The sequence below is a fragment of the Thyridium curvatum genome (assembly GCF_004353045.1).
Source record: "Thyridium curvatum strain D216 chromosome Unknown NODE_9_length_649264_cov_80.371750, whole genome shotgun sequence".
In the NCBI taxonomy this organism is placed as follows: Eukaryota; Fungi; Ascomycota; class Sordariomycetes; order Thyridiales; family Thyridiaceae; genus Thyridium; species Thyridium curvatum.
Window position 1 is genome coordinate 533,252 of NW_022156764.1, and position 25,223 is coordinate 558,474.

Below are 25,223 nucleotides of genomic sequence, written 5' to 3' on the forward strand. Positions count from 1 at the left end.
CTCCGGGAATGGGAGTCGCGTGGTTCCTTTGCAGAATATCCCTCACGGCCCTCCGACTAACAAATGCAGATCAATACCATGTACTAGGACCTCCCAATCTGGATCGCGGCCCAGCCCTGCCTGGTTGTGGTCGCCTCTGCGACCTCCACCTGACCTGATCGGCCCTTTATATACCTTCGCGTCTCGACTCTCCTGCCTGCCTGCTCTTCCATAGAGCTTCTTTTCCTCTCATCCCGTGCTACCGCTGCCACCGACGCGCTAGAGGCTTGCTGCCGTCCCTCTGCCTTGGATCCAGGAGATGAGTGCCCGAGCTCTCAATGGCCGCGACACCCCTCGAAGCACCCGCGCCCAGTTCCGCCGTGCTCTTTGATATCTACAACGATGGACTTGCCGCCCGGGATGCCGCACCTGCCAATCTGCCCGGAGGGCCCTGCAACTACGTGGACCTGAACCATGGTTCCGGCGGAGCGCGCTGCGGCTGCCGTCGCTTCTGGAGCCGGAACCCTCCCACCGCCGCCCCGGGATTTCCAGGCAGCAGTGCCAATGCTGCGGACCACGCCGTGTGGTGCATGTGCTCCCACCACGCCTGCTTCCACGACGACCTCCGGACACATACCCCACAGGTCTCTGCCGGCCTGCCTACGCCCGCGCCCGCCGGGCTGCCCGTAACAGTCGGGCAGGAGAATGAGAGGCCCAAGACAAACCGGGAACCCCTGACTCCCGTGCAGGACCATCTGCCTTCTTTCCACATGGCTTCGAACCTGGGTCTCTCCATGGACTTCCCCGGCTTGAACGTGAACAGCTCCTTCCCGGCTAATATGTTTGACCTCGTGCCCCCGTCGCTGCCTGCCGGTCCCCGTGACATCGCCACTAATAATGCTGCCACCCCCGCGCACGAGTCCACGCTGCCGGACACCCTGGACTGGAACAACGTCGCGCGGACCCCCTCGCGCGGACCGCCGGGCTCCCTGCCGCCCATCCCGCCCCAGTGCCTATTGCCTTCCCAGTCGCCGTCCACGGCGCAGTCCAGCCAGGGCAGGTATATGCGGCCCTTTGCCGGGAAGGGTCTGCAGACTTTGGGTCCGGCAAAGTCGCAGATGATGATGAAGACCCTTCCAGAGGAGGCTGGCGGCGCTGCTATCGGATTGGACAGCGTGACGGGCGCGCTCGTAGAGACTGCTGCTGGGAACCTGAACCCACAGGACTCGTTTGATTTTCTGGATTTCCACGGTACTGCCGCCACCCCCAAGGCCCTGGAGACCCAGGATGTGTCGCTCAAGAACAACAACCCGGCGGCGCCGATGAGTGGCCCCGGGAGCAGCACCATACAGCAGCTGTCGGAGACTGTCCAGAGCCACGAGCATAGGTTGGACAGGCTAGAGAATGCGTCCTTCTCCGTGGCTGGCCATGAGGACTGCCATGAGAGACACGAGCACGCAGACCTGCGCGTCACCGAGCTGGAGTCTAGGGTTGAGGAAGTGGAGAAGCGGCTCAACGACGACAACAGCACAGTCGCGAGCGGCCGCCGGGCTGGGGTTCACGATGACGACGCTACCGTCAGCGTCGCGTCGCTGTCCACAAACGCGACCGTCCGATACGCGGAGCAATCTTCGGAGATCTACAGCCAGCTGCAGGCCCTCCAGGCCCAGGTGAACTCGCTCCAGGCATCCTCGCTGCCGACGTACCACAACCCTTGGGAGCTCGAGGTTGTCTTCCTGCCCTTCCCGCTCAAGGGCATCTGGATGGAGGCCCAACACTTTGCCACGCAGCAGCAGTCAGGGCGCGGCGCGGACGCAGATGATTGGACGCAGCTGCCCAGCACCCTGAGCCGGCAGACACCGGAGCCACAGTCGCCTTTTATGTACGAGTGGTCCGACCAGGGCGTGCAGAACTCGTGGCTGCTGCCGCGGGCGTGTGCCCCAGGCCGCATGATCGACAAGAGACTGAAGAGCCGGGGCCTGATCAAGACCCTCTCGGTCAGGGGCTCCGACGCGCGAAGCCTGCAGCAGGCAATGGCCTCGTCGTTCGGATCCACCCTCCGCACCATCCCGCACAAGCCCGCTTCCTCCTCCTCCTCGCGCCGGGCGTCGACGGGCGGCATCGGCCCCCTGAGCGACAAGTTCCTGGGCCTCCAGCAGCCCTGGATCCCGCTGCGCAAGGTGCACAAGGACTCGCGCCTGCGCTTCCTCTCGCCCGCCGAGATGCTCACCCCGGCGCTGTGGGACGCCGCGTTCCTCATGTCGAGCGTCGTCATGAGAGCGAGCGGCATGCACCGCCTCTACGTCACGCAGCCCGAGGCCTACGTCCAGGACTACCGGGCCTACGAGGCCGGGTGGTCGTGGCACAAGCTGCGCGAGCTGAGCCGCGTGTACCCGGACTCGCAGACGAGCAGCGGCAGCGGCAGCGGCAGCGGCAGCAGCTTCGAGGTCCCCGAGGCGGACGCGGCGGAGGAGTGCTGGGCGTGGAACGACCGGCTGGACGAGTCGCCCGTGTCTGCAGCGGCGGCCGGCGGAGGGCTGAGTCTGCGCCAGGCGCAGGCTGCGGCGGCGGCGGCGGCGGCGTTCAACCGGTCGAGGTCGTCTGGTTCGTCGTCCCAGCAGTACTTTACGGGTCGGCAGTCGCCCATCCTGTCGACGAGCCCCGTCGCGGCTGCTGCTGCGAGGGCCGGGTCGCCGAGCCTGGTCATGAAGGGCCGGCACCACGTCCAGCGCCCGCCGCACGTGCGCACGTCGTCCATGCCGCCGGCCGTGCTGCCTACTGCTACCGCTACTAGTAGTATACTCTCGCCCGCGGCGGTACTCTCGCCCGCGGCGGGGCAGGCCAAGCGCCGCGTGGCGTCGTACTCGACGGCCGCGGCGAACCCCTACCACGAGCGCCGGTCCTCGCCGTTCCCGGGCGCAGGGGGCGGCAGCAGCAGCCGGCCCAGCCCGCGCGTGCAGAGCGTGCACTCGCCCGTGCTGCTGACGACGGCGGCGGCCATCAGCAAGCGCCGCCGCGGGGCCACGCGGTCGCCGAGCCTGCGGCCGCGGACGACGCCGCGGTGGAGCATGTCGCGCAGCCCGAGCCTGGCGCCGTTCCCGCCGCCCGAGCACGCCGGCGCGCGGGGCACGACGCCCTTTTGCTACGCGACGCCGTTTAGCAACGCGCCTGCCGACTTGGCCTCCGGGAGGCAGCAGCAGATGGCTGGTGGTGGTGCTGTCACGGGCGCGGGGATGCGCATCTTTGATGACGACGACGATGATGATGATGACGACGATATGGACTATGATGGGGATGATCGGGGGAGCTCGACGGATCCGTATGGTAGCGAGATGGGGGGCCGGGAGTATGATGACATTGAGGTTTATGAGGATGGGGAGGAGGAGGACATGCTGGATCGTCTGGACGGTAACAGGGGTGGTCGTGGTGTGCAGGCTGGTGCTGGTGCTGGTGCTGGTGCTGGTGGTATGGGCCCGAGGCTGCCTGAGGACGAGCCGTGGCCGGGGATCGAGGACGGCATGTCGGACGGGGAGAACATGGATCCGATGTCCTTGGCCGAAGGGGAGGAAGGGCAAGGGCAAGGGCAGGCGAGCCAGGGGAGCAGCGCGCCGTCCGAGTACCCTTCCACGCAGCGGGCGTGGCTCATCGCCGCCGACGCGGAGCGGGCCGCGCTGGATGACCCCAATGGGTTTCGGATACATGAGGATCATGACGATGATGATGATGACGATGAGGTGACGGGTGTTGGGGGGGATGACGAGGATGAGGATGAAGATGAGCAGGTTGAGGGGGCGTTGACGCAGTGGTAGGGAGGAGGGGGGATGTGTGGGGTTCATATGTCTTTGAATATGATGCTTGGGAGTGTCTGGCGTTTCTGGGATATACCTCCTTGTCTTTTTTTGTAGCGGCTTTCCTTTTTGGGGAGGTTAAATGTAGGTTATGGTCAAGATAGATGGAGCGTGGCGTGTATCACCAGACCTGGGATTAAATGTGTATTATGATACATCCTGGGATTGGGCTGGGCGGTGGCGCTGGAGTGTTCAACTGGCCGTGGGATGGAAACATGAAGATGTAGTACGCGATGCTTACTCAACTCATAGCCCCTGACTTAAACATACACCTTTGCTCTCCTTCTGCTTATTCAGGTGGTTTGATGTGATGAGATATCTGCACGGGAGCTCAATGTTTCCCATGGCTAGGAGATGCAAGGCTGAATGATTAATCGATGGGACGTATGTGTCTGCTAGCTCGAGGTATATCTCACTGTGCCTGCCTGACGATTCATGGCCAGGTAGTGACAGAGGACATGAATGAAGGCGTCAACGTTATGATGTACTGTTCAGACCTTGGATCCTTGGATGTCTTCACTTTGTCTTTGAACTATGTCTAGATAACAGTGTAACTCGGCTTTCGCATGACAAAGAGTGATATCATTGGAAACGGTAAGTTTTTACTCTCCACAATCCGAGCATATAGAGCCTCCAATTTGTCCTCATCCTCAAAGCGCAAAAAAGCTGCGTTTTATCACTGAAGGAGATAGAACGTCCGGGCGGACTTGGCATAAAGGGGCCATAGAAGATGGCTTCTCGCCAGCGGTTTGGAATGCTCAACATCCTTCATATCTATCTATACCTATGGCTTGCAAATGTCTCACTGCGAAGCATCATATGCCCATCGGTTACGCTCTTGGCTTGTCGAAAGGGACAGGCATGCCCACTAAGACACCTTTCAGCCTTGTTGACCTTGGACCGGGTCCACTCGATGTGCAAAATGTAATACAATGTCTTTTCTCGACATGGAGTCGACGAGCTGTTTTACCCAGACCTATGAAAGCTTCATAGCTTGCTGTGGCTCTTGCCCTAATGGTTTGAAAATTGTGTTGTTTGATCAAGTTGAATCCACATTCCGGTTGTTCTCTCTCTCGAGGCCTCTAGCTTGCTTGTCACACAATTGCTATCAATCACCAATGCCTCATGAATCGTAAGATCGCGACACGTGATATTCTATTGCAACATCATCGCGGCCTCCTGTTGCTGAGATGAAGAGCCCCCACTTGCCAACCTCACTTTTCCCCTGCCTTAACACTTGCCTACCGTCACATAGTATGAGGCATGCCTATCAGCTGAGTTGTTTCATATAAATCAGAGACAGTTTGAGCACAAGACTCCGAACAAGACATGTCCAATAGACTTGTGGAGGCTGGGCAAGGGGTGGAGATAGCCGACTCGAAAATCACGATTCGTGGGTTTTCGGGCAGATTGACATCCCACCCTGATTATTGTATTGAATTTTGAAACTGGCGTGAGGGCTATTGACCTGTTAGCCTAGTGGAGGATAAGGAGGGCAAGCGTCATGCATCTCAGTTTCGTTTCGAGGGGAAGCAGCTGCTCCTTTGATGTCCTAGAGTTGAATTACGATCATAACCTACCAGTGGCATCGTTCTGAAAACGGAAGAGAGGCTCATTGTGTGGAAGACACACTGTGGCCCTGTTCTACGTGTCATTTCATAGGAAGGAATGAAGATCACGACACCCTGTATCCCTGGTGCTGGAGACGATAATTGAACCATCCCGTTTGATTCACTCGGCCTACATCTGTTCCTCTCCTTCAACAACGGTATACTGCAACTGTCAGGATCATACATGTCGTTACCGATAGTGAATGATGGTGCCACTCCTGCTTTCTCGGTGCTTGGCTCCTTCTTAGGACAGCCGAAACTCAAACACGAGCCCTGTACAATCACTCTTCCTCGGGTATGCGAAGCATTCAGCTTATTACTAGGTATTCCAGGTATGAACTACTTATTTACTCATTACCTTCATCGCTCCTAACGCTATTTCCGCCTGAAGACGACACCTCATAGAGGCACCGCGCATTTGCCCGTAGTCGGTCAAGCTACAACGCGAGGCATCCAACTCCTAAAAGGTTAATACTCTTATCTAGCAGATACCCAGAACTTCCCATGCCAGATCGGCAAAATGCCTTACACCAGGAACCCTCTATCCGCGACGGTGTGTCGGCGTTGCTGGATTGAACTCCGTGCGTCCTGTCAACGGGTGGAGCTGTCAAGGCACATGCAGCGCAGGGCTTAACGACCAAGCTTATTGAAGGGTATGTCCCATTAGTTCCTGATTGGAAGGGTGAGCCTATTTTTGGAGCTCTCATATCCCCCCTTTGGGTTTCACATCGAGCCCTTGTAGGAGGATTGATCAGTCGAACCACTTTTATGGCAATTGGACATGTGTAAATCTCCGTCTGACAAAAATGTCGCCGTATCGGCGTAGATGCATGTGCAAGCTTTCAACACAGACGAATTGCACATATTTTACCTCGTCTTTTGATGCCAAGGACGCCTCTTCTTGGCAACCGTCTAATTCGTGACCTCCATGATCCTTCACAATCTTCGCCAAGACGACGCGTCGCTGAAAATACTACCCTCACGCCAAGTACCATGTCTTTCGGGCCACCAAAGATTGCCATTATCGGCGCCGGTCCTGCAGGACTAACACTCGCCTACGTCCTGCACAAAGGCGGCGTCCCATACACCATCTTTGAGTCTGAGACAGCCATCACGGCCAGGAAGCAAGGTGGCCCGGTCAACGTCCGCTACGACCGGGGCGAGAAAGTCCTCCGCGCGCTGGGCCTGTTCGAAGAATACGAGAAGACGCTAGTCAATGCGGGAAGCGAACTCATGTCCCTAGGAGACAAGACCGGGAAGCTGTTCCTCCACCACAGCACGGACGCCGAGGGGAACTTCTACTCGGCCTCCAATGCGCCGCTCGTCAATCGTCGTGAGATCCGGCGCTTCTTGCTTGGACATCTTCCCGAGGATGCGGTGCAGTGGGACCGCAGGGTGCAAAGCATTGTCGCTGCCGACGACGAGACCTGGGAAATCACCTTTGTGGATGGGTCGTCCGCCAAGGGCTTCGACCTCGTCGTCGGCGCGGACGGGGCGTGGTCCAAGGCGCGGCCGCTCGTCTCAGAGACCAAGCCCCACTACGCCGGCCAGTGCTTCGTTGAGACGGAGATTCGCGACGTCGCCAACGCTCCCAAGTCGGTGACGGACTTGATCAAGGGCGGCAGCTACTGCTTCCCGGAGCCGGAGGCCTGCCTCGTTGCTCAGCACGACGGCGAGAGCATCTGGATCTACGCCGTGGTGCAGAACAAGCCGGAGGAGTGGGCCAAAGACCCCGGCTTCGACCAGACGGACTCGGCGGCTGCCAAGAAGCAGTTCCTCGAGAAGGAGTGGCAGGGCTGGAGCGAGGAGCTCCAGGGCGTGGTCGTAAACTCGGACACTGACATCACTCCTCGGGCATTCTATATGCTTCCTGTCGGATTCAAGTGGGAACACAGACGGGGAGTCACCTTAATAGGCGACGCGGCCCATCTGATGACCCCTTGGGGAGGTTCCGGCGCCAATCTCGCTCTTGAGGATGGGTATGAGCTGGGCGAGGCAATTTTGGCTCAGGGCCGGCTCAACAAGTGGACTAAGGATGCCAAATTTGTCAATCGTGGGCTTCTCGACACTGCTGTTAGAGAGTTTGAAGCCGCTATGTTTCCCCGGGCTGAGAAGGACGCCGAGAGGGCCTTTCGAAACTTGCAGTTCTTCCGCAGCCCAGGAGCGCCGCAGCAGATGCTGGGCCTGATCAAGCGATTAAGTGCATAGATCAAGAAATAGACTACATGCGCAATGAATTTCTGATTTATTCCATTGTCTTAGAACAAGTTGCAATACAAGTTGCAATACAATAGCGCTTGGATAGATGGCTTAAACCATCTGTCTTAGCCAAGTGGAATGTTCCTCTCAAAAAGCTAGAAAGCTGGTCGATTCAGATTCCCACCGCGCAGGGTGCAGGATGATAGGGAGTTCAAAATTTAGCATTTCCAATCAGACGATGTCACAAAGGCGAAGCTCCAGATGCAACTGATGGACCTAGATGAAGTGTCAGAGAATAATACTGGATTCAATCCCGCTAATACGGACCCATCCTACTTCCCATCGTCTCGCGTCAGCGCGGCAAACGGCATTGGGGGGGGTCGGCGACAGGCATACGGCGACATAGCAATACGGCGACAAAAACGAACGGACGGCAACATGTCATCCGATGTTGCGGACTCGAGAATCCTTCATGACACACAGCCACAATCTACTGTCAGCTCACTGTTTGCGTCTCGACTGATGCGACCGAGGCCTGGTATGGTTGGACTCTTCATGGAAGCAATGCCGATCCAGTGGGCGTCTCGTCATTGCTTGTCAAGAACATAGACGTTAATCCGAAGCCACGAGAGATGTCGCGATTGTTAGATGAACGTAGTGGTCACACTGCTGCCGTGGTTTGTGTGTCGTTTGTGTCCGCGGTGGCCTTGTGGTATGTTGTCACGGCTTTCGCAGCATGGCGACGACTACGCCAGGTCCCGGGACCCTTCGTCGCATCATTCTCGTGTTTCTGGCTGGCGGATAAGCATATCCGCGGCCATGTTGCCCCGGCCTTTCGTGACCTTAGCAAATATGGCTCTGTGGTACGGATCGCGCCCAATACAGTTGTGACGGACGACCCCGAGGTGTTGCGCCGACTCTCAGGCGTCCGAAACGGATACACGCGCCACGAATCATACCGGGGCGCAAAGACACACCCTACGCAAGACTCAATGCTCACCATCCTGGACGACAAGGCTCATGACATCATCAAGGCCAAGACAGCTGCTGGATACAGTGGACGGGAGAACCCCGACTTTGTCACTGCGGTGGATTCTCAGCTGCTGCGACTCATCGACCTCATCAGGCGAAAACATTTGACGGTAGGGGAGAAGACCAACGTTGTCGATTTCGCTCCTCTATCCCGTTTCTTCACGCTAGACACGATCACCAGGCTTGCTTATGGCGAGGCCTTTGGCCATCTGGACGAAGGAACCGACAAATATGGCTACGTGGGCGATGTTGACAAGGCACTGAAGGCTGTGGCCATCATCCGGTCCATGCCGCTGGTGCGAGCCTTGTTCTTCTCGCCGCCTATGCTCAAGATGATGGGCCCGAAGGCGACTGATCCGAAAGGCTTGGGGAAGATGATGGCGTGAGTGAACATCGCAGCATGTGGGACTGCTTCAGTACTGATGTCGATTCATCCAGTGTCACTTATGACATGATTGACAAGCGATTGCGCCCAGATGCAAAGCTGAGACAAGACATGATGGTAAGATCTCAGACAGTCATGAAGACCAACTTTTCTCGGCTTTCTATGAGTAGGCGCTAAGGTGACAAGGGTGTATTTGTTCGAAACGGCCTGACGAGGGAAGAGTGCGAAGCTGAGGCTATGCTTCAAATCGTAGCTGGTTCTGACACCACGGCCACGACCATTCGTGGGACCATGTTCTGCTTGCTCACAACGCCCCGGGCTTACAGGAATATGAAAGAAGAGATTAAGGGCGCCATTGAGCGCAATGAGGTATCACAGCCGATCACAATGGACGAAGCGAAGCGTCTGCCATATCTGCAGGTAAGGGCAATACCCGTGACTACAATCCCGTAAGGTCTCTCGCAGATTAGTTTCTGAGTCTTCTTTTAGTCTATCATCTGGGAAGGGTTTCGATATAAGAACCCTCTGACCTACGGCCATTTCAAAGTTGTCCCACCCGGTGGTGACACACTGAACGGCGTCTTCGTCCCTGGAGGTACGGCAATTGGCCACAATAGTCTTGCACTAACACAGAATACCTCCATATTCGGCCCTGATGTGGATATATTCCGGCCGGAACGCTTCTTGGACGCACCAGATGCGAAGAGGACCGAGATGATCAAGTCTCTTGACATCGTCTTCGGCGGAGGCAGGTGGACATGCGCTGGAAAGGCAGTGGCTATGATGGAACTCAATAAGACCTTCTTTGAGGCAAGTAGCATCTCTCCCAGACCCAAGCGAACTAATGCTGACCGTGAAATACCTCTTCGTTCAGCTCATGCGCGCGTTTGACTTCCAATTTGTCAACCCGGAACAGCCATGGGAAGAAGAGACCAACATCACGTTCTCCCACAAAAACATGTTCATGCGGATCACGGAAGCGGAATGGTGAAAGCTAAAGACGATGGATGTGATGGGCAATATGTCATCTACCAATGTAAAGCTTAGAAACAGTTCAGTGTGATATATAGCATTAACTTGGAAAATTTTGTCTCTTGTGGCAGTTGAACTTGATGACTGACAGTGCTAGGGCGATAGTTTTGGTAAGATCTTTTCCAAACTCTGTACAAGTCTTCCTCGCAATTCTTAGACTTAACTTGAGAATTAGAATGATTGAATCAATGCAAATTATTACGCAATTGCTCTGTAGCAGACTCGCATCGTTTAATGCTAATCGTTCATTACCATGAACTATTCAAGCTCTTATTTCAAACACCAAACACACATTTAAAACGCCTAAATCTGACAATAACTATGAAGTCTTGAGAGAAAGAGAAGAACTACAAATCCTAACTGTTGAAATGCAAAAAACAAACACTAACGCCTGTTCTTAACCAGACCTTTATACGCTGCCTCACTGGCACCCATCATCCAGGGGAATCCCGCGCGCTTCATCTCGCCAAGCCATATCTGCGGTGGTACCATCTTGAATCTGCCCAACCTTTCCTGGATCTCAGGTCGGTACACAAGGCTGTCAAGTTGCTCACCCTTCCACACACGATAGACCCCCTTGTGGTTTGTGAAGCTGATTGCGGGGTCCTTCTCTCCTGCATTCTGCGACGCGTCACTCACAACGGCCGATATGATGCTGTCTGCCACTCCCGGCGCCGATACGAGATCAAAGTATCCAACCCAGGCATGGCCGCCGTGGTTGAGCATGACGCCTGCCTCGACTGTGGCGGCTGCCATTCCAGCCAGGATTTCTTCGGGAAGCTCTTCAGGGAACGACCCTTCATCCGCGCGGATCGTACGATAGATGTGGACAGGTATGCCAAGATCCCTTGCCGAACGCTCTAGCAACTGTTCACTGGCCCATTTGCTGGCGACGTAACCATCCGCTCCAACGGCCGGGGGCTGATGGGCTGTAGCTGAGGACTCCGAAGGAGGGACATCTGCCGGGAACACGCCGCCGCTAGAGACAAAGTGGACGGGCAAGCGGCGCGGCGCAGCGAGGCGGATCAGCTCGCGGGTCGAAAGAAGGTTTGTAGGCCGCATGGACTCAAAGGTCTCCCAGTTGAGGCGGGTAGCACCGCAGTGGACAACAGCATCAGCGGTGGCGGCGAGTTGCTCTATGGTGCTGGTTGGGAGGCCGAGCTGAGGCTGTGAGAGATCGCCGGGGTAAATCGCGAGTTTGTCAGAATGCCACTTGATCCTGCTAGGGTTACGCACAGCAACGCAGTGGATCTTGGCGACGGCTGGATCGGAGATCAAGCGCTGGAGGACGAAGCCGCCCAGGTGTCCTGTCGCTCCGGTCATGACGATTTCTAGATTGGTGAGTCTCAAGGGCTGTGAGACAGCTTTGACCAGATCGTTGAGCTTTGGAGGTGCTGTCTCGAGGTCCCAGTTGACTGCTTTAGAGTCGAGAGCTTGCTTCACCTTGTCTGCCATTTTGGAAAGCACTGTGGCCTCATAGAGCTCTTGCAAAGACAGATCAATGCTGAATTCAGCGCGGATGAGGGACTGCACCTCAACCAAGATCAGAGAGCTCCCGCCCACAGTGAAGAAGTCGGACGACCGCTTCAGTGATGGAGGCAACGTCTCCTTTGGCAGTAGCTTCCTCCAGAGGTTGCTGATTTTGATCTCTAAGTCAGTCAACTCTCCCTCGTCTTGATCCTCCCCAGCAACACCAACAAGCGACAGGGCAGCGATTGCCGCACGGTCAATCTTGCCATGTTTTGTCAAGGGCATTGATTTGAGAATGGACATGGCTGACGGCTTCATGTACTGAGGCAGAGGAAGTTGTACGCGAAGATCTGCAAGAAAGGCGCTTGATGACTCTGGCGAAAAACCATCGGTTTTGGACGAGAGAACGACGTGGGCGACAAGATAATTCGATGCGGCGTCCTCGCGGACGGTGCATACAACTTCGGATAAGGCGCCCTTTGATGCGTTCAGAATATTCCTCTCCACATCCTCTAGCTCTAGACGGATGCCTCGTAGCTTGACCTGGCTGTCGCCAGCGATTCGTCCATGGAAAATGAGCTCGCCATGTTTCGTGAGATGACCTTTGTCGCCGGTCCGATACATCTTTGTCCAACCCTTCTTGAGGTATTCTTCGTCTGCCCATGGATTGGATATGAACTTCTTTCCAGTCTCGATATCATTGTTGTGGTATCCCATCGCGACACCTTGCCCGCCGATGATGATCTCGCCCGGGACCTCTGGCGGTAGCAGATTGAGACCTTCATCGACAATGTAGATGGAGTAGTTCGGGAGTGGAGTCCCCACAGGAATTGGCGAGTGCCCCTTCTTCTCGCAACCATAGTCCAACCGCATCTTCGTTGCAATGATTGTCCCTTCCACAGGGCCGTAAGAGTTGAGCAGCTTGGCATCCTGAAGACCGAGTTCACGCAACTCGCTCATCATGGTTTCCGTCATACGGTCGCCTCCTGCAAAGATATGTTTCCAGGTTTTGTTTCCCTTGACATAATCACCGCCGTTGCGGAACCACGATGAGTACTCAGCAGGGGTGGCTTTGGTGTAAGTCACAGCCTCCTGTGCAATGACTCTCATGATTGCTCGCGAGTCGCCTCGAATGGACTTGTCGACAATGACGAGTGTTCCGCCATTGCAAAGTGCCAGGAAGGTCTGCTCGAGAGACATGTCGAAGCTGAAGGCTGAGTGTTGGAGCACAGTCTGGCGGCCTATACCGAACTTGGCGGCTGTGCCCTCAAAGACGTTGACAAGGGAAGCGTTCTGAAGTAGCACCCCTTTTGGTACTCCCGTGGTACCACTGGTGAAGAGCATCACCGCAGCTTGATCCGATTTGTCAAGATTTGGCAGACGTTCCGATGGTGGCACGAGTTTTTCAACATCGATCACCGCAGGCCAGTCGCTGGCTTGCTTTGCAGTGGCGGCGTTGACGAGGGTTGCCTTGGGCGAGCTGGCATCGACAATCTGTTGCAGACGCAATGCACCTTGGCTGCAGTCAAGGGGTACAAAGACTGCTCCTTGGCGTAGGACGGCCAGCAGGCAACAAACCCAGTCCGTCGAGGGCTGCAAAGATGCAGCTACGACTGATCCTGGACGAACATCCGCCCTCGATAAAGCTGCCTGGATTAAATCGACGCGCTCAGCCATTGCCTTATAAGACAAGGAGCTGCCGAGGGTGTCTTTCAGAGCTATTTCATCGGGATAGGCTGCAATCATGTCTTCAATGCGGTGGGAAATTGTTCCGGACCAGACATTCGTCATTGTTTCACCTGCTCGAGGGTTAGCATGATCTTTTCCATGGCTTCTGGAAACTCTGTTTACCTTTTCCCAGCACAAGTGACTCCTGTACGTCTTCAGGGGCATATAATGCTGGTTTGGAGACGGGAAGCTGTGGCTCAGTTGCAAAAGACTTGAGTAATGTCAAGTAGCTTTTCAGAACAAGCTGTGCGGCATGTTCAGAGTACAGTTGAGATTGGCATCCGATGGAGATAGTAACGCCGCCTCCATGATCCTCCAGGACGTTGAGCTCAACATCATACGGCGTCCTGGCAAACGAGGTATGATCTTCTGGAAGCTCACCTTTCAGATCGGCAAACTTGAGCGTTTGCGCCGGACGGTACTCTATGAAGGCTTGGAACAGCGGATGATGCTGTGTCGACCTTGGAACGGTCAAGTCATCAATGATGGTGTTGAAAGGGACCTGAGAGTGAGCCATGGCTCCGTAGACCTTGGTGCGCATTTCGTGCAAGGACTTGGCAAAAGTCTGATCCTTCTTGCACTCGAAACGGAGAGGTAGCAGGTTCAACAAAAGACCAATGACGCCGGCATCTGCTGGATCCATACGGCTTGCATCAGCCATGCCGATGCAGATATCTGTGGACTCCGTGAGGCGAGCCAAGAGTGTCTTGAAAGTCGCAAAGTGAAAGTGGAAAGGCGATACTTTGTTGGCTTGGCTGACGGTTTTAACCAGATCGGCTAGCTCTTTGTCCAACTTCGCACTCGCTCGGTTTACTTCGTAAGTCTTGAGAGAGCTTCTTGAGCTGGCTTTTGCCATGGGTAACAACGGAAGGACTGCTGGTAGCGCAGGAAACTGGTTCCGCCAGTACTGCCTATCAGATGCTAATGTAGCACCCATCACATCGTTGCGCTGCTTGATGGTCCACTGAGCATATTGACGCGTGACGGGAGGCACGTAAGCACCGCGGTAATGCGCTTGGAGCTCGGCGAATAGAATCTCCCAACTGAAGCCGTCCATGGCAATGTGATCGTACCCAAGGATGAAGTAGAACGAAGTTGGTGACTCTTCGCACAAGACCAGTCTGAGGGTGTCGCCTTTCTTGATGTCGAAGACATGCCCTTGCACCGCCCTGTATGCCCTTCGCACTTCTTCCTGGCTGGAGACTCGATGGTATTCCATTTGGATCGCAGACTGACGCATGATACCTTGAACTGGGGCATCATCCTTCACAAAGAAGCAGGTGCGCAGGCCCTCGTGCCGTTGGCAAGCCAACTCAAGGGCTCGACGCAGCTTGTCTGGTTTGAAGGCGCCCTCAATTCTAAAATAGAAGGCAATGTTGCTCGTCGATTGATCTTCCAAGTATTGTTTGAGAAACCAGAATCGAGTTTGGCCGAATGACATGGGCTCGGTTCTCGTGATCTCAGGCTCAACAAGAGTCCTTGTTCATAAAGAGAAGTCAGCATGAAACTTAATGAGAAGAAGGAAACTCGAAGGTGCAGTCGGAAGGAAAATGTTCAAGAGATATCACGGGCAAGTGGAGAGACATGTTTTACTTTTGCGATAGTTTAGTCTTTTTGCATTCGAGCATGTAAAACTGCCTCTCCACCCGCCGAACGCCGATGCTTCTAAATACAACCACCACTTTTTGCGATAGCCATAATAGAAATACCCTTGCCGGATGTTTTGGAGAGTGGCTTACTTTGTGAGTTGGAACTCGATTTCAGACTTCTCAACGTCGGGCTCGCCCGGAGTTGGTGGCATCGACAATGGAGTAGCCACAGAATGTAACGTGCCAGTTGAGACCGATCCTACTTCAGACGGTGTCTGCTTTGTCGAGGAAGAGTCGTCATCACTATCACTGACGGTCACTGCCGGTACCGGCACCGGGACAGTCTCTGGGGTCTCGTCGGGCTGCATAGATACCGCAGTATCAGACTTCTGCAACCTGGAAGCCAGACTCTCTGGGAGTCTTGCGATGGCATCGTTGACCATATCAACAATAGTTGATCCACCCAAGATCTTCAGCATCGGCATGTCCACTTCCAGTTCCTGCAAAAACCAAGTGCGGACCTCGACTGCGATGAGAGAGTCAATACCCATGTCGATGAGTGGCGTCGAGTCGGGTATCTCCTGGTCCGCGGGATATTGAAGCGTCTTGTTCAGCTTCGAGGTCAAGACCGCTAAAACCAACTGTTAGTGTTGTCCCGGTAGGTAGTAACGTGTCAAGATACATACCTCGAATAATATTTGCTGCCTCATCAACCGAGTTCACCTCGAGAAGCTTGGTTTTGACAGAGACTTTGTCCACTTCGCCATCATCTGCTTGGTTGCCTGTCCCAGCGTCGCGGATGAAGTGAGAGAACTTCAAGTTGGCAGCCCAGAAAGCCTTGTTCATGTCTTCGGCTTGCAAGGTCCGGACTCCCGTAACGATATCGGAATGACGACCCGAATCGGTCTTGCAGGCAGCAATAGCCTCGGCGAATAGCTGATGGAGGTCGCTCTCGGAGATGGGCTGTGCTCCGCCCTCGAGCTTCTCGACCATCTTCTCCGTCATGACGCCCGCCGCCTTGCGCTCTCTCTCCACGTAGCCGACACCGAGCACAGGAGCAATGTCAATGGTCGCACCGGGGAGAGACCGTTGGCGACGCTGATTGATGACGGCCTTGACATACAAGTTTCCGGCCGAATAGGCACTCTGGCCGGGGTTGCCGACGGTAGCCACGATGGACGAAAAGCCAATGAACCAGTCAAGCGTGTCCTCGCTGAAGAGTGCATCAAGGTTTGATGTTCCGATCGTCTTTGGACGCATGACTGTTTGGAAAGTTTCAAAGTCCGTATTCAGGTACAACCTGTCGCGAAGGACCAAAGAACCATTGGCCACACCTCGGATTGGTGGCAGGGTATTGACAATCTGGTTGCGTACGCTTGTGAGTGAGTCCATGTCCGTCACATCACTATAGTTGTGCCCCTTTGTTAGCATGGGTATTGAAATGAAAGAAAAACGGGCCAAGATAATTCAAGATACATACCCTTCAATAAGCTTGATTGTCACGCCCTGCGCCGCATGTGTCTTGAGCCACTTCTCCGATACCTTGGATGTGACCGTCCTGCTGGTGAGTACAATGTATCGTGCACCGTGACCAATCATCCAGTCACAGAGAGACTGTCCGAGGTCTCCGGCTAGCCCAACCATCCAGTAAGTCTTATTGTCTTGGAAGAAGTCCTTGCTGGAATCGATCGGCTCCAGACTAGTCGACACCGGCGATTGTGACCGCCAATCAACGATGTTGAGCAGGCTTGTCTTCTGCCTTAACTTGGGAAGATTCTTAAGGGGGATAGGGACCGCGGTCGCGACCCTAGATGCGGCCAAATCTCCAGAGACAGCCTGGACGAATGAGCTCGCCTTCTCGAGTAGATTAGAGCTTTCGTTGGTCGTGTAAGCGATGGACTTTCTCGAGACAAGACTTGACAGTCGCTCTTGTTGGCATGTTTCTGGTAGTACTTCGAGTATCTTTGCTCCAAGACCGTCTTCCCCTGCAACATCAGACATGTCGAGAAACACATCGACTTGAGGAGGAAGAGCACGCGTCAATGCCCTGCTTGTCATTCGTGAGTGAACGTGGATCCATGAATTTCCAGCACGTTCTGTATGTGTCGTAGTGAAAGAAACCTTGACTCCTGCCTTACCAGCCTGGTCGGCACACAAGACAGCGGCAAGGAGAAGGGAAGGCTCATGGATCAAGACGGTGGCTCCGGCGGGTACTCGGGAAAGGATCTGATGACCCAGGAGGTATGTTGCAATGGCCATTAGGTACTCATCATCGCTGAGTGGCCCCGGAGTCGCCACCATGAACTCTTCGCTTTTGACAGTGGAGGCGTTCTCACCCGACAAGGCCAAGCCCCTAACCTTCTGCTCACTCGTGCCGAGGGATAGATGCAACATGCCAGACGGAGTGCGGATGCTTTCCAATAGTGACCGTTCAACGCGGACCTTGACTTGGCCACCACTCATCGCTGGTAGCTTGGTATCGCGCAGAATGTAGCGTTGGTCATCCCACTGGACACTGACGTCGCCGGTGTCTAAGTCAACCTCGTTGGTGATCTCACGCCGAGCGGAGTTGTACCGGTTGTTCGCGACGGTGTCAGGCATCTGTCGCAGGATCTTCAGCACGCCATTCTCGAGCATGAGCTCAGGCTCGATCGTGTGCAAGATATCTCCTCCCGTTCCGGCGGATCTCCACTGCTGACCCAGCTTGATCCTCATCAGCAATTCAGCCAACAACTTTGCATTCAGCTCCTTAGGATCGGGGACTTCAAGAAGCTGAGGCCTCTGGTGCTGATGCTCATATGTGATGGATCGCAGCAGCCCGACCATGGTTCCGGCATCGGGCTGTTCGCACCATGCGCCATGAGTTACCCAGAGGAGGGCATCCGAGGAGCTGAGTAGCTTCTTCAGCTTCTCCCAGCCTTCTTCGTTTATATCCTTGAAGACTGGGTTGTCAACATCTGTCAAGCTCAACACTGACGTCAATGGTGGAAACTCGTTGACCTCGAGTTCGTCCAAGGACGAAGCTACAACGAGGCGCTGGCATCGGGGTCGCAGAATGTCCTCAAGCTCATCCATTATGTCTGAAGTGAGCATACCATCACCGCCGAGAAGGACGAGATGGTCAAAGTTGATGTCATCAGGGGAAGATGCCAGGGGCTGTCGGAGGAGGTTAACCCTGTCATCTACCGCCTGGGCGACGAAGACGGAGGCAGTGAAGGGGCGGGGATCCAACATGGGCGTGAAGGTGTCGATACCAGCAAAATCAGTCTTTTTGAGGAGCTTCTTCCACTGCGCCAGAGTGATGTTTGGCGAGTAGCGGCGTCCTTCGTGCTGGCCGACCCACCAACCCGGGAGACCGCCCATGATGAGACCGATAGGCATGGTGTCAATCTCGACGATCTCTAGGACAACCAAGAAACCACCAGGCTTGAGCAGACTCCGCACATTTCGGATCGTGTTCTCCAAGGAATAAGTGGCATGCAGGCAGTGGGAGGCGAGGATCAGGTCGTACGAGTGCTCAGTGAAACCTTGATCCTTGGGCGTCTTCTCGATATCAAGAGTCTTGAAGATCATCTTGTCAGTCCACTTATGGAACTTGGTGTTGGCGTTGCCGAAGAAGCCGGCAGAAACGTCTGTGTAAGTATACGACGTGAAAGGCACGCCGCGGTTGAAGACTTCCCACGTGGCACCACCAGTACCTGCACCGACTTCGAGGATATCCATGTGTGGATAGCGTTTAGTGATTTGCTCAAAGAAGTTGGCCACAGTGATGTTTCCAGCCTCACATCCGAGACCGTGTCTGTAGTAGTTCTCCAGCATGTTGTCTTTGGTCATGACCTCGAGCATAGTGGTCTCACCGCGGACAACCGCCGGCAGATGCTCACCAACGGCTCGGATGATGTTGAAGTCGGCGTCATCTCCGTACGGCTCCATGATATCGAGGATATCATCGTGGCTATCATTCAGCCACTTGGGAGACGTGTAGGTCCAGCGGTGCTCCTTGACCTGCTTCGTGACATGCGAGGCGTAATCGAACAGAGCTTTCTGGTGATCAGCAATCTGTAGCCGATCGCGCTCAGCCTGATCGATGGTCTCGTTGAAGTTCCGCAAGTAGTAGAAAGACACACGCTCGCACTCTGAGAACTTGGCCTTCTCCTCCGGAAGAGCACGGCGAGCAGCTGCTTCATCTCCGTCTGGCCTGTCACGAGCCCATGTGACTTTGCTGAACAAGGTTCGATCGTCGGCCTCGGTTGCAGGTGAGAACGGGACAAACTCAAGGCCATCAATCTCTATACACTTGTGAATGCCGTCCGCTGCGATAATGGCAATGTCACCAGCCCTACGTGAGGACATGGTGCAGTCGAACTCGACGCCCTCAAGCAGATTGTCACCGCACAGGCTTGGAACGAGCGTGACACGGCGAATTTTAGACGGAACTTGGAGCGACCATTGGCCGTCACCAGCCACACCAAAGGACACAAATAGAGAGTGGACGGATGTGTCGAGGAGACCCGGATGGAACAGCAGAGGACGAGTTCCGATGGCAACCCTGTTGATGGAGCCTGAAGCAAAACCCATCCTCCTCTGGAGTCTACCCAGGCCTCTGAACGGCCCACTGTAGCCATAGCCAAGCGTGGAAAGTGTGTCATAGAATTTGTCGATGTCCACATCCATTAGGTCTCCAGACGGCTGCTCGCGCGGCACCAGTGTGTCGTTCGTCGCTTCTCCCAAGTACACTGTCACGCTACCGGAGGCATTGATTGCCATACGCCCGGTATCATTGCTCAGTGGTGAACGGCACACGAAATGCCCGTGGATGACATTGGAGTCAGTGCTTGACCGGTGGATGTTGCTCAAGGTGGTGATGACCTCGGTTCCATTCGTCTCGTCAATCGCGATAGCTTTCTCAATATGCATATCCGACAACTCAATCGACTGAACAGGCTGGCCATTGGCGACCTCCATTGCTGCCTCCATAGCCAAGCTGATGTAGCCTGTTGCAGGGAAGACCGGAATTCCCTGGATTGCATGCCCCGGCAGCCAAGTCTGGATTTTGGGGTTGAAGACGTTCTTCCAGCGGATCTCGTCGTCTGTGCCGTCTGGAAGCTTCTTTCCCAGAAGCTCATGGACGGTGTCTTGCTGAGTGCGGAAGAGCTTGCCAGTGCGTGACTCGGTCCAGAACTCGCGATTGTGATTCCATGCATACAGCGGCAGGTCGCGGATCACAGGCATCGGCTTAGTGACACCGCAGTAGTTGCTGATGAGGCTCTGCCAGCTGACGGCAGCGCCACCTAGGTGCGCCCACACCGCACCTAGTGACTGTGACACAGCGTGCAGATCATGCTTGCCACGGGTCAGAGTGCCGACGTGCTCAACAGACTTCACACCAGCCGCCTCGAACGTCTCGGTGGCAGGCTTCTTCAAAGCTGGGTGAGGGCCGAGCTCCAGTGACAAGTTAAATTGTCCATGGACCTCGACGGCATGCTCAATTGCCTGGGAGAAGAGAACAGTGTTGGTCATATTTTCAGACCAGTAGCTGCCCTTGAGATCACTCGACGGCATCATAGCTGTCTTTTCTCGGACGCTCGACAGCCAGGTCGGGGCATCGTGGCCGGGTTGGAGGATCTCGATGTCGCAAGCAGCAAGAGACTTCTCAAAGCCTTCCGCGCATGCCTTCATGTGGTGTGAGTGATACGCCGTGTCGACGACGAGGACACGGGTGAACTTGTCCTCCTGGTCTAGTGCCTCCTTTGCCTCCTCAATGGCATCTGCATCTCCGGACAGGGTGATGCTGTTGGGCGAATTGCTCGCAGCAACACAAATGCGGCCTTCGAGGTCCTCGAGCTTGCAGAGCTCTTTTCCGTCCTCAAACGAGGTGCCAACAGCCATCATGGCGCCCTTGCACCCATTCGTGCCGCTGGCAGACTTGGCATGCAGACCACGGTAGTACGCGATACGGATGGCATCTTTGGCGCTGATGAATCCCGCAGCATATGCCGCGGCAATCTCTCCGGACGAGTGCCCGACGACTGCAGTGAACCTGATGTTGGCGGCACGCACGACGTCGACGAGAACGAGTTGAACCGCGGTGCAAAGGGGCTGCGACAGCGCTGCTTCCGCGATGCGACTGGCGTCCTTATCCTTTCTTAGCTCGTCGAGGATCTTCCACTGCGGACGGTCCGCCTCTGGGAGTGTTTGAAGGGATTCATCAAGGATCTCTATCAGCTTCAGAGCTGCAGGCTGCGACTCGATTAATTTGGTACCCATGGTCGGCCATTGGGCGCCCTGGCCAGTGAAGATACCCAGGATAGCATCCTTCTGGGAAGATCTGGATCCAAAGGACGATTTCTCGGCTTTACCCTGCTCGGCTAGTCGTGTTTCAATGCTTGTGATGAGCTCATCTATCGTTGAAGCGGAGAAGGTGATCTTGTGAGGTAGCGCGGACCTGCGGCACGCGAGGGTGTGACGGAGATTTCCGACAGAGGTAGTCTTGTTGCCACGGAAGTAGGAAAGATATGAAGAAGTCAAGTTGACGAGAGAGCTCTCGTTGTTGGCCGAGAACACGAAAGGGACGATGCTGAGGTCACTGTGGCTGCCCTCGACCGAGGCGGTCGAGTTCTCAGCCTCGTATGCCTCGAGGATGGCATGAGCATTACTTCCTCCGAAGCCAAAGGAGTTGACTGAAGCACGGCGCGGGACACCTGAAGGTAGTGTAGGCCAAGGGATTGCTTCTTTGGGAATACGGAGGTGGTTGTAATAAGGCTTGACCAGGGGGCTCAACTGGTCAAAGTGCAGGTTTGGCGGGATGACTCCGTACTTGAGTGCCAAGGCGGCTTTCAGAACACCAGCCAAACCAGCTGTCCCTTCGGTGTGGCCGATGATGGTCTTTGCAGAGCCAACGTACAAGGTGTCGTCTGCATCGTGCTCCCCAGAGCCAAAGAATGCACTGTTCAGTGCCGATGACTCCTCCGGATCTCCTGCAGGAGTTCCAGTCCCATGAGCCTCAAAGTACTGGCATCGATCGACTGGGTTTTCGGGGTTGAGTCCTGCTTTGGCATAGGTCTGACGGATGAGTGCTGCCTGCGCCGCGCCGCTGGGCATGGTGATGCCCTGGGTCTTGCCGTCATGGTTGCAGCCAACCTCGCGCACAATACAATCTATCGTATCTCCATCACGGATGGCTGCGCTCAACTTCTTCAAGATGACAGCCCCAACGCCCTCTCCACGGGCATAACCATCTGCACCAGCGTCCCACATGCGGGAGCGGCCGTTTGGCGAGAGCATGCCAATGTTGCTCTCAGAGACAAAGGAAAGGGGATCAAGGATCAGGTTCGTGCCGGCCGCGATGGCAACATCACTTGTCCCATCTCTGAGGGTCTGCACTGCCTGCACCAAGGCGATGAGACTGGAGGAGCATGCGGTGTCAATGGTCAGTGTCGGACCATGCCAGTTGAAGAAGTAGGATATCCTACTCGAGGCATTGCTAGGTGCGATGCCCGGTGCGCTGTACTTGGGGATGAAGTCAAAGTCACGACTTGTCAAGACTGAATAGTCGTTGCACATGTGACCGACAAATACGGCCGTGTTGGAGCCATGGAGGCTCTCGAGTGTGAGGCCTGCATCCTCGAGTCCTTCATAGACAACTTCGAGGAGGTGACGATGTTGCGGGTCAATGGCATCTGCTTCAGATGGGTGCATGGAGAAGAACTGGGCGTCAAAATGGCGGACATTTCGGTCCGAGATGAAGTACGCCTCCTTTACATTGGTGCTCCCCCCGCGGGCTCCAACGGGGTGCCAGAAGGTATCGACGTTGAAGCGGTCCGATGGAATCTCCTGAGCAACATCGGTTGGTTGTTTGAGCAGGTCCCATAACTTGGACGGCCGGTCGCTTGAGCCTGAAAAGCGGCAGCCGGCGCCAATGATGGCGATGGGTTCCTTTGGAGAGCTCATTATAGCGAGTTCAGAGTAGTGAAGGGTGATAGTTGTACAAGACTTCAACGGCACAAGTGCTCCCTCAGTATTGATATCCTGGTATAACGATCTATATGAGGGAACAAGTCAAAGAATCAGAGGAGGAGAGTTTCGTGCTGGAAACGGAGTATAGGGCTGACCACTGTTGAAGCGATGTTATGAGAGTTCAATGTTGAAGCCTGTTGCTCAACTCACTTGCTTGAATACATCGTCACATTTAAAGTGAAATACAGCATCACTTTAACTATCCAATCACGCTTGTTTGCATAGAAACACGCTATTTCAAGATGTCGCTTCCATCCGCATGGATTTATTGCTTATATGTCGCCGGCGGGCTAGGCGAAGCCATAATGTGGACTTCTCTGACTGTGCCACTCGTGAATGACCCGAGACTGGGGTTCTCTACAACCCTGCCGCTCCCGACAGACACGTTGCATGCAGTGTGCAGTGTGGAACCAGTTCGCTGTTCATCGACTTAAAAATAGGGGGAGTGGCACGAGATTTCGAGAGGATGCAAGTAACATGGCATCAACCAGGAGGGTGGAAACCTGGATCCGGGTCCTTCTGAGTCTCCACTATCCCACTCCTCAAGGGTCTAGGCTCGCGTATTGAGGCAAGGTTGCCGTCTTTACCTGACAGCCGCGCAGAACTCGGCGCTTACATCAGATGAAAAGAGAGAATTCAACTCCGGAAATTGTGGACTCTATGGGTTGCAAGTTGAGGTGTCAAGCACCGGTAAGATACACAAGCTTCTTACCCGAAATCTTCTTGGCCTTGAGTAACTCCATCCCTTCCAATACCCCACCCAGCCCGCCATCCATGACTTGCAGAGGGTGCGTCTTCAGCTCTCCATTATCGATCAATCTCTGTGCTATCTTGTACCACCTCAAAGCATACTCTAGGACCTCCGGGTCCGCGGCCCGCTCGAAAGGGGGTCTCCAGGAGATTGGTTTCCCTATCATCGTGGGGCCCAGGACCCAGTCCGGGTGCACGTTTGCCCTGGTGTGCAGACTGGGGTGGAAGGGCTCCAAAGCTACGTAGCGCCCTCCCAGTCTCCCGATGCACTGATAACAGAACTGCATCGTCTCGGGTTCCGAGATGCAGTCGAGCACATACTTGAGAGAGTTCTTGGTGTAGGCCTTGATGTCTGCGGCGCAGTCCTTGGCATTGTAGTCGAATGCCTCCTCGGCGCCGTAGGACTTGACGAGGTCAAAGTTCCGAGGCGAGCATGTGGTGATGGGCTTGAATCCCGCTCTGAGGGGGAGATGTTAGCCACTGGTGTGTCAGTGTATCAGTGTATGCAAGCATATGACACTTACAGCTTCACCAGCTGGATGGCCAGCGTGCCAGTAGCTGAGCTGCCGCCGTAGATGAGCACGTGTCGTGGCTTCTGCGCCGGTTCATAGGGCAGCCCCGGTAGATCAAGCTTTTTCAGTGCTAGGCCAATGGTGCCCAAGCCACTGCCCAGTGAGGCGCCTTGTTCGTAGGTCAAGTTGGGCGGCAGCTTGATCAGAACATGTGCCGTGGCGCCGACGTAGTGAGTGAAGGCGCCGACGCGAGGGCCGGTCGGGTTCATACCCTGAACGGCACCGCAGACCCTGTCTCCCACCGCAAGAGGAACAGATGCCTTGGCGTTGGGCCCAACAGCGACCACGTCGCCCGCAAAGTCCATACCAGCCACAGCACCTTGGGTACACAACGGGCCCACCATCTTGGTATCCACCGGATTGACACCCACTGCCGCGGTCTTGACCAGGATCATGTCGTCCTCGAGCCGCGGGAGGGGGATGCCGGGCGAGATGCCAACATTGCCGTCCTCTAGGCCGACAATGGATGTCTGGGTCTCTGGGAGAGTCGCCATTTGTTGCAATGCCAGTTGGTTCGGTTGCGTCTTTTTCTTCTGCCTGGTGCCATGGCCTGGCTTCTGAATGGCGACTGCGGTTCCTAATTATACGACGCGGTACGGATCGCTTAGCAACATGGTGGAAGGTAACCTGCAGGATGATGACCCTGGTTCAACGCCGACTCGCTAAGACAAGACTGATTGGCAGACAAGTGCTGAGGCGGCCGGAGACTTTTGAGGAGCTGAGCCAGCCTCAAGGTACTGCAAAACAGACTAGAGTTCCTTTTGGCTTCCAATACGGCACAGTCTGGGCCGAGCCGCAAGAGAGGATGGTAGAATCCCTGCACCCGGTTGTGCTGCGCCGCCAGAGTGGACAGCTTTTGCCTCAACGGTCTCGAGCCGCTTGTGCCGCAGATTGGTGGGCCATACAATATCCCGGGGTTTCCTTACAAGTGGATAAGTATGCGGTCTGGTGGGTGAATCTGAGATAGCGTCATATGTAAGGCAACGGCAATGCCACGTCGGCAAGGGGACCTC

At 55.2% G+C, this 25,223-nt stretch overlaps 4 protein-coding genes across 4 annotated transcripts; 2 read left to right on the plus strand and 2 right to left on the minus strand.

Moving 5' to 3' along the window:
* Positions 1-317: 317 nt before the first annotated feature.
* Positions 318-3,788, plus strand: E0L32_002370 (uncharacterized protein; the record flags this gene model as incomplete). The annotated part of the gene is made up of 1 exon (XM_031136551.1): positions 318-3,788. The coding sequence occupies one exon, from the start codon at positions 318-320 to the stop codon at positions 3,786-3,788; it is 3,471 nt and encodes a 1,156-aa protein (XP_030988585.1).
* Positions 3,789-6,430: 2,642 nt separating this feature from the next.
* E0L32_002371 (uncharacterized protein) lies at positions 6,431-9,944 on the plus strand (the record flags this gene model as incomplete). Its single annotated transcript, XM_031136553.1, has 5 exons — positions 6,431-7,637; positions 8,120-9,050; positions 9,107-9,170; positions 9,240-9,473; positions 9,543-9,944. The coding sequence occupies 5 exons, from the start codon at positions 6,431-6,433 to the stop codon at positions 9,942-9,944; spliced, it is 2,838 nt and encodes a 945-aa protein (XP_030988586.1).
* Positions 9,945-10,469: 525 nt separating this feature from the next.
* On the minus strand, positions 10,470-22,822 carry E0L32_002372 (uncharacterized protein; the record flags this gene model as incomplete). The annotated part of the gene is made up of 5 exons (XM_031136554.1): positions 10,470-13,354; positions 13,407-14,761; positions 15,023-15,503; positions 15,559-16,277; positions 16,353-22,822. 5 exons carry the CDS (start codon positions 22,820-22,822, stop codon positions 10,470-10,472), a joined length of 11,910 nt encoding a protein of 3,969 aa, XP_030988587.1.
* Positions 22,823-23,568: 746 nt separating this feature from the next.
* E0L32_002373 (uncharacterized protein) lies at positions 23,569-24,704 on the minus strand (the record flags this gene model as incomplete). Its single annotated transcript, XM_031136555.1, has 2 exons — positions 23,569-24,097; positions 24,163-24,704. The coding sequence occupies 2 exons, from the start codon at positions 24,702-24,704 to the stop codon at positions 23,569-23,571; spliced, it is 1,071 nt and encodes a 356-aa protein (XP_030988588.1).
* Positions 24,705-25,223: the final 519 nt, after the last annotated feature.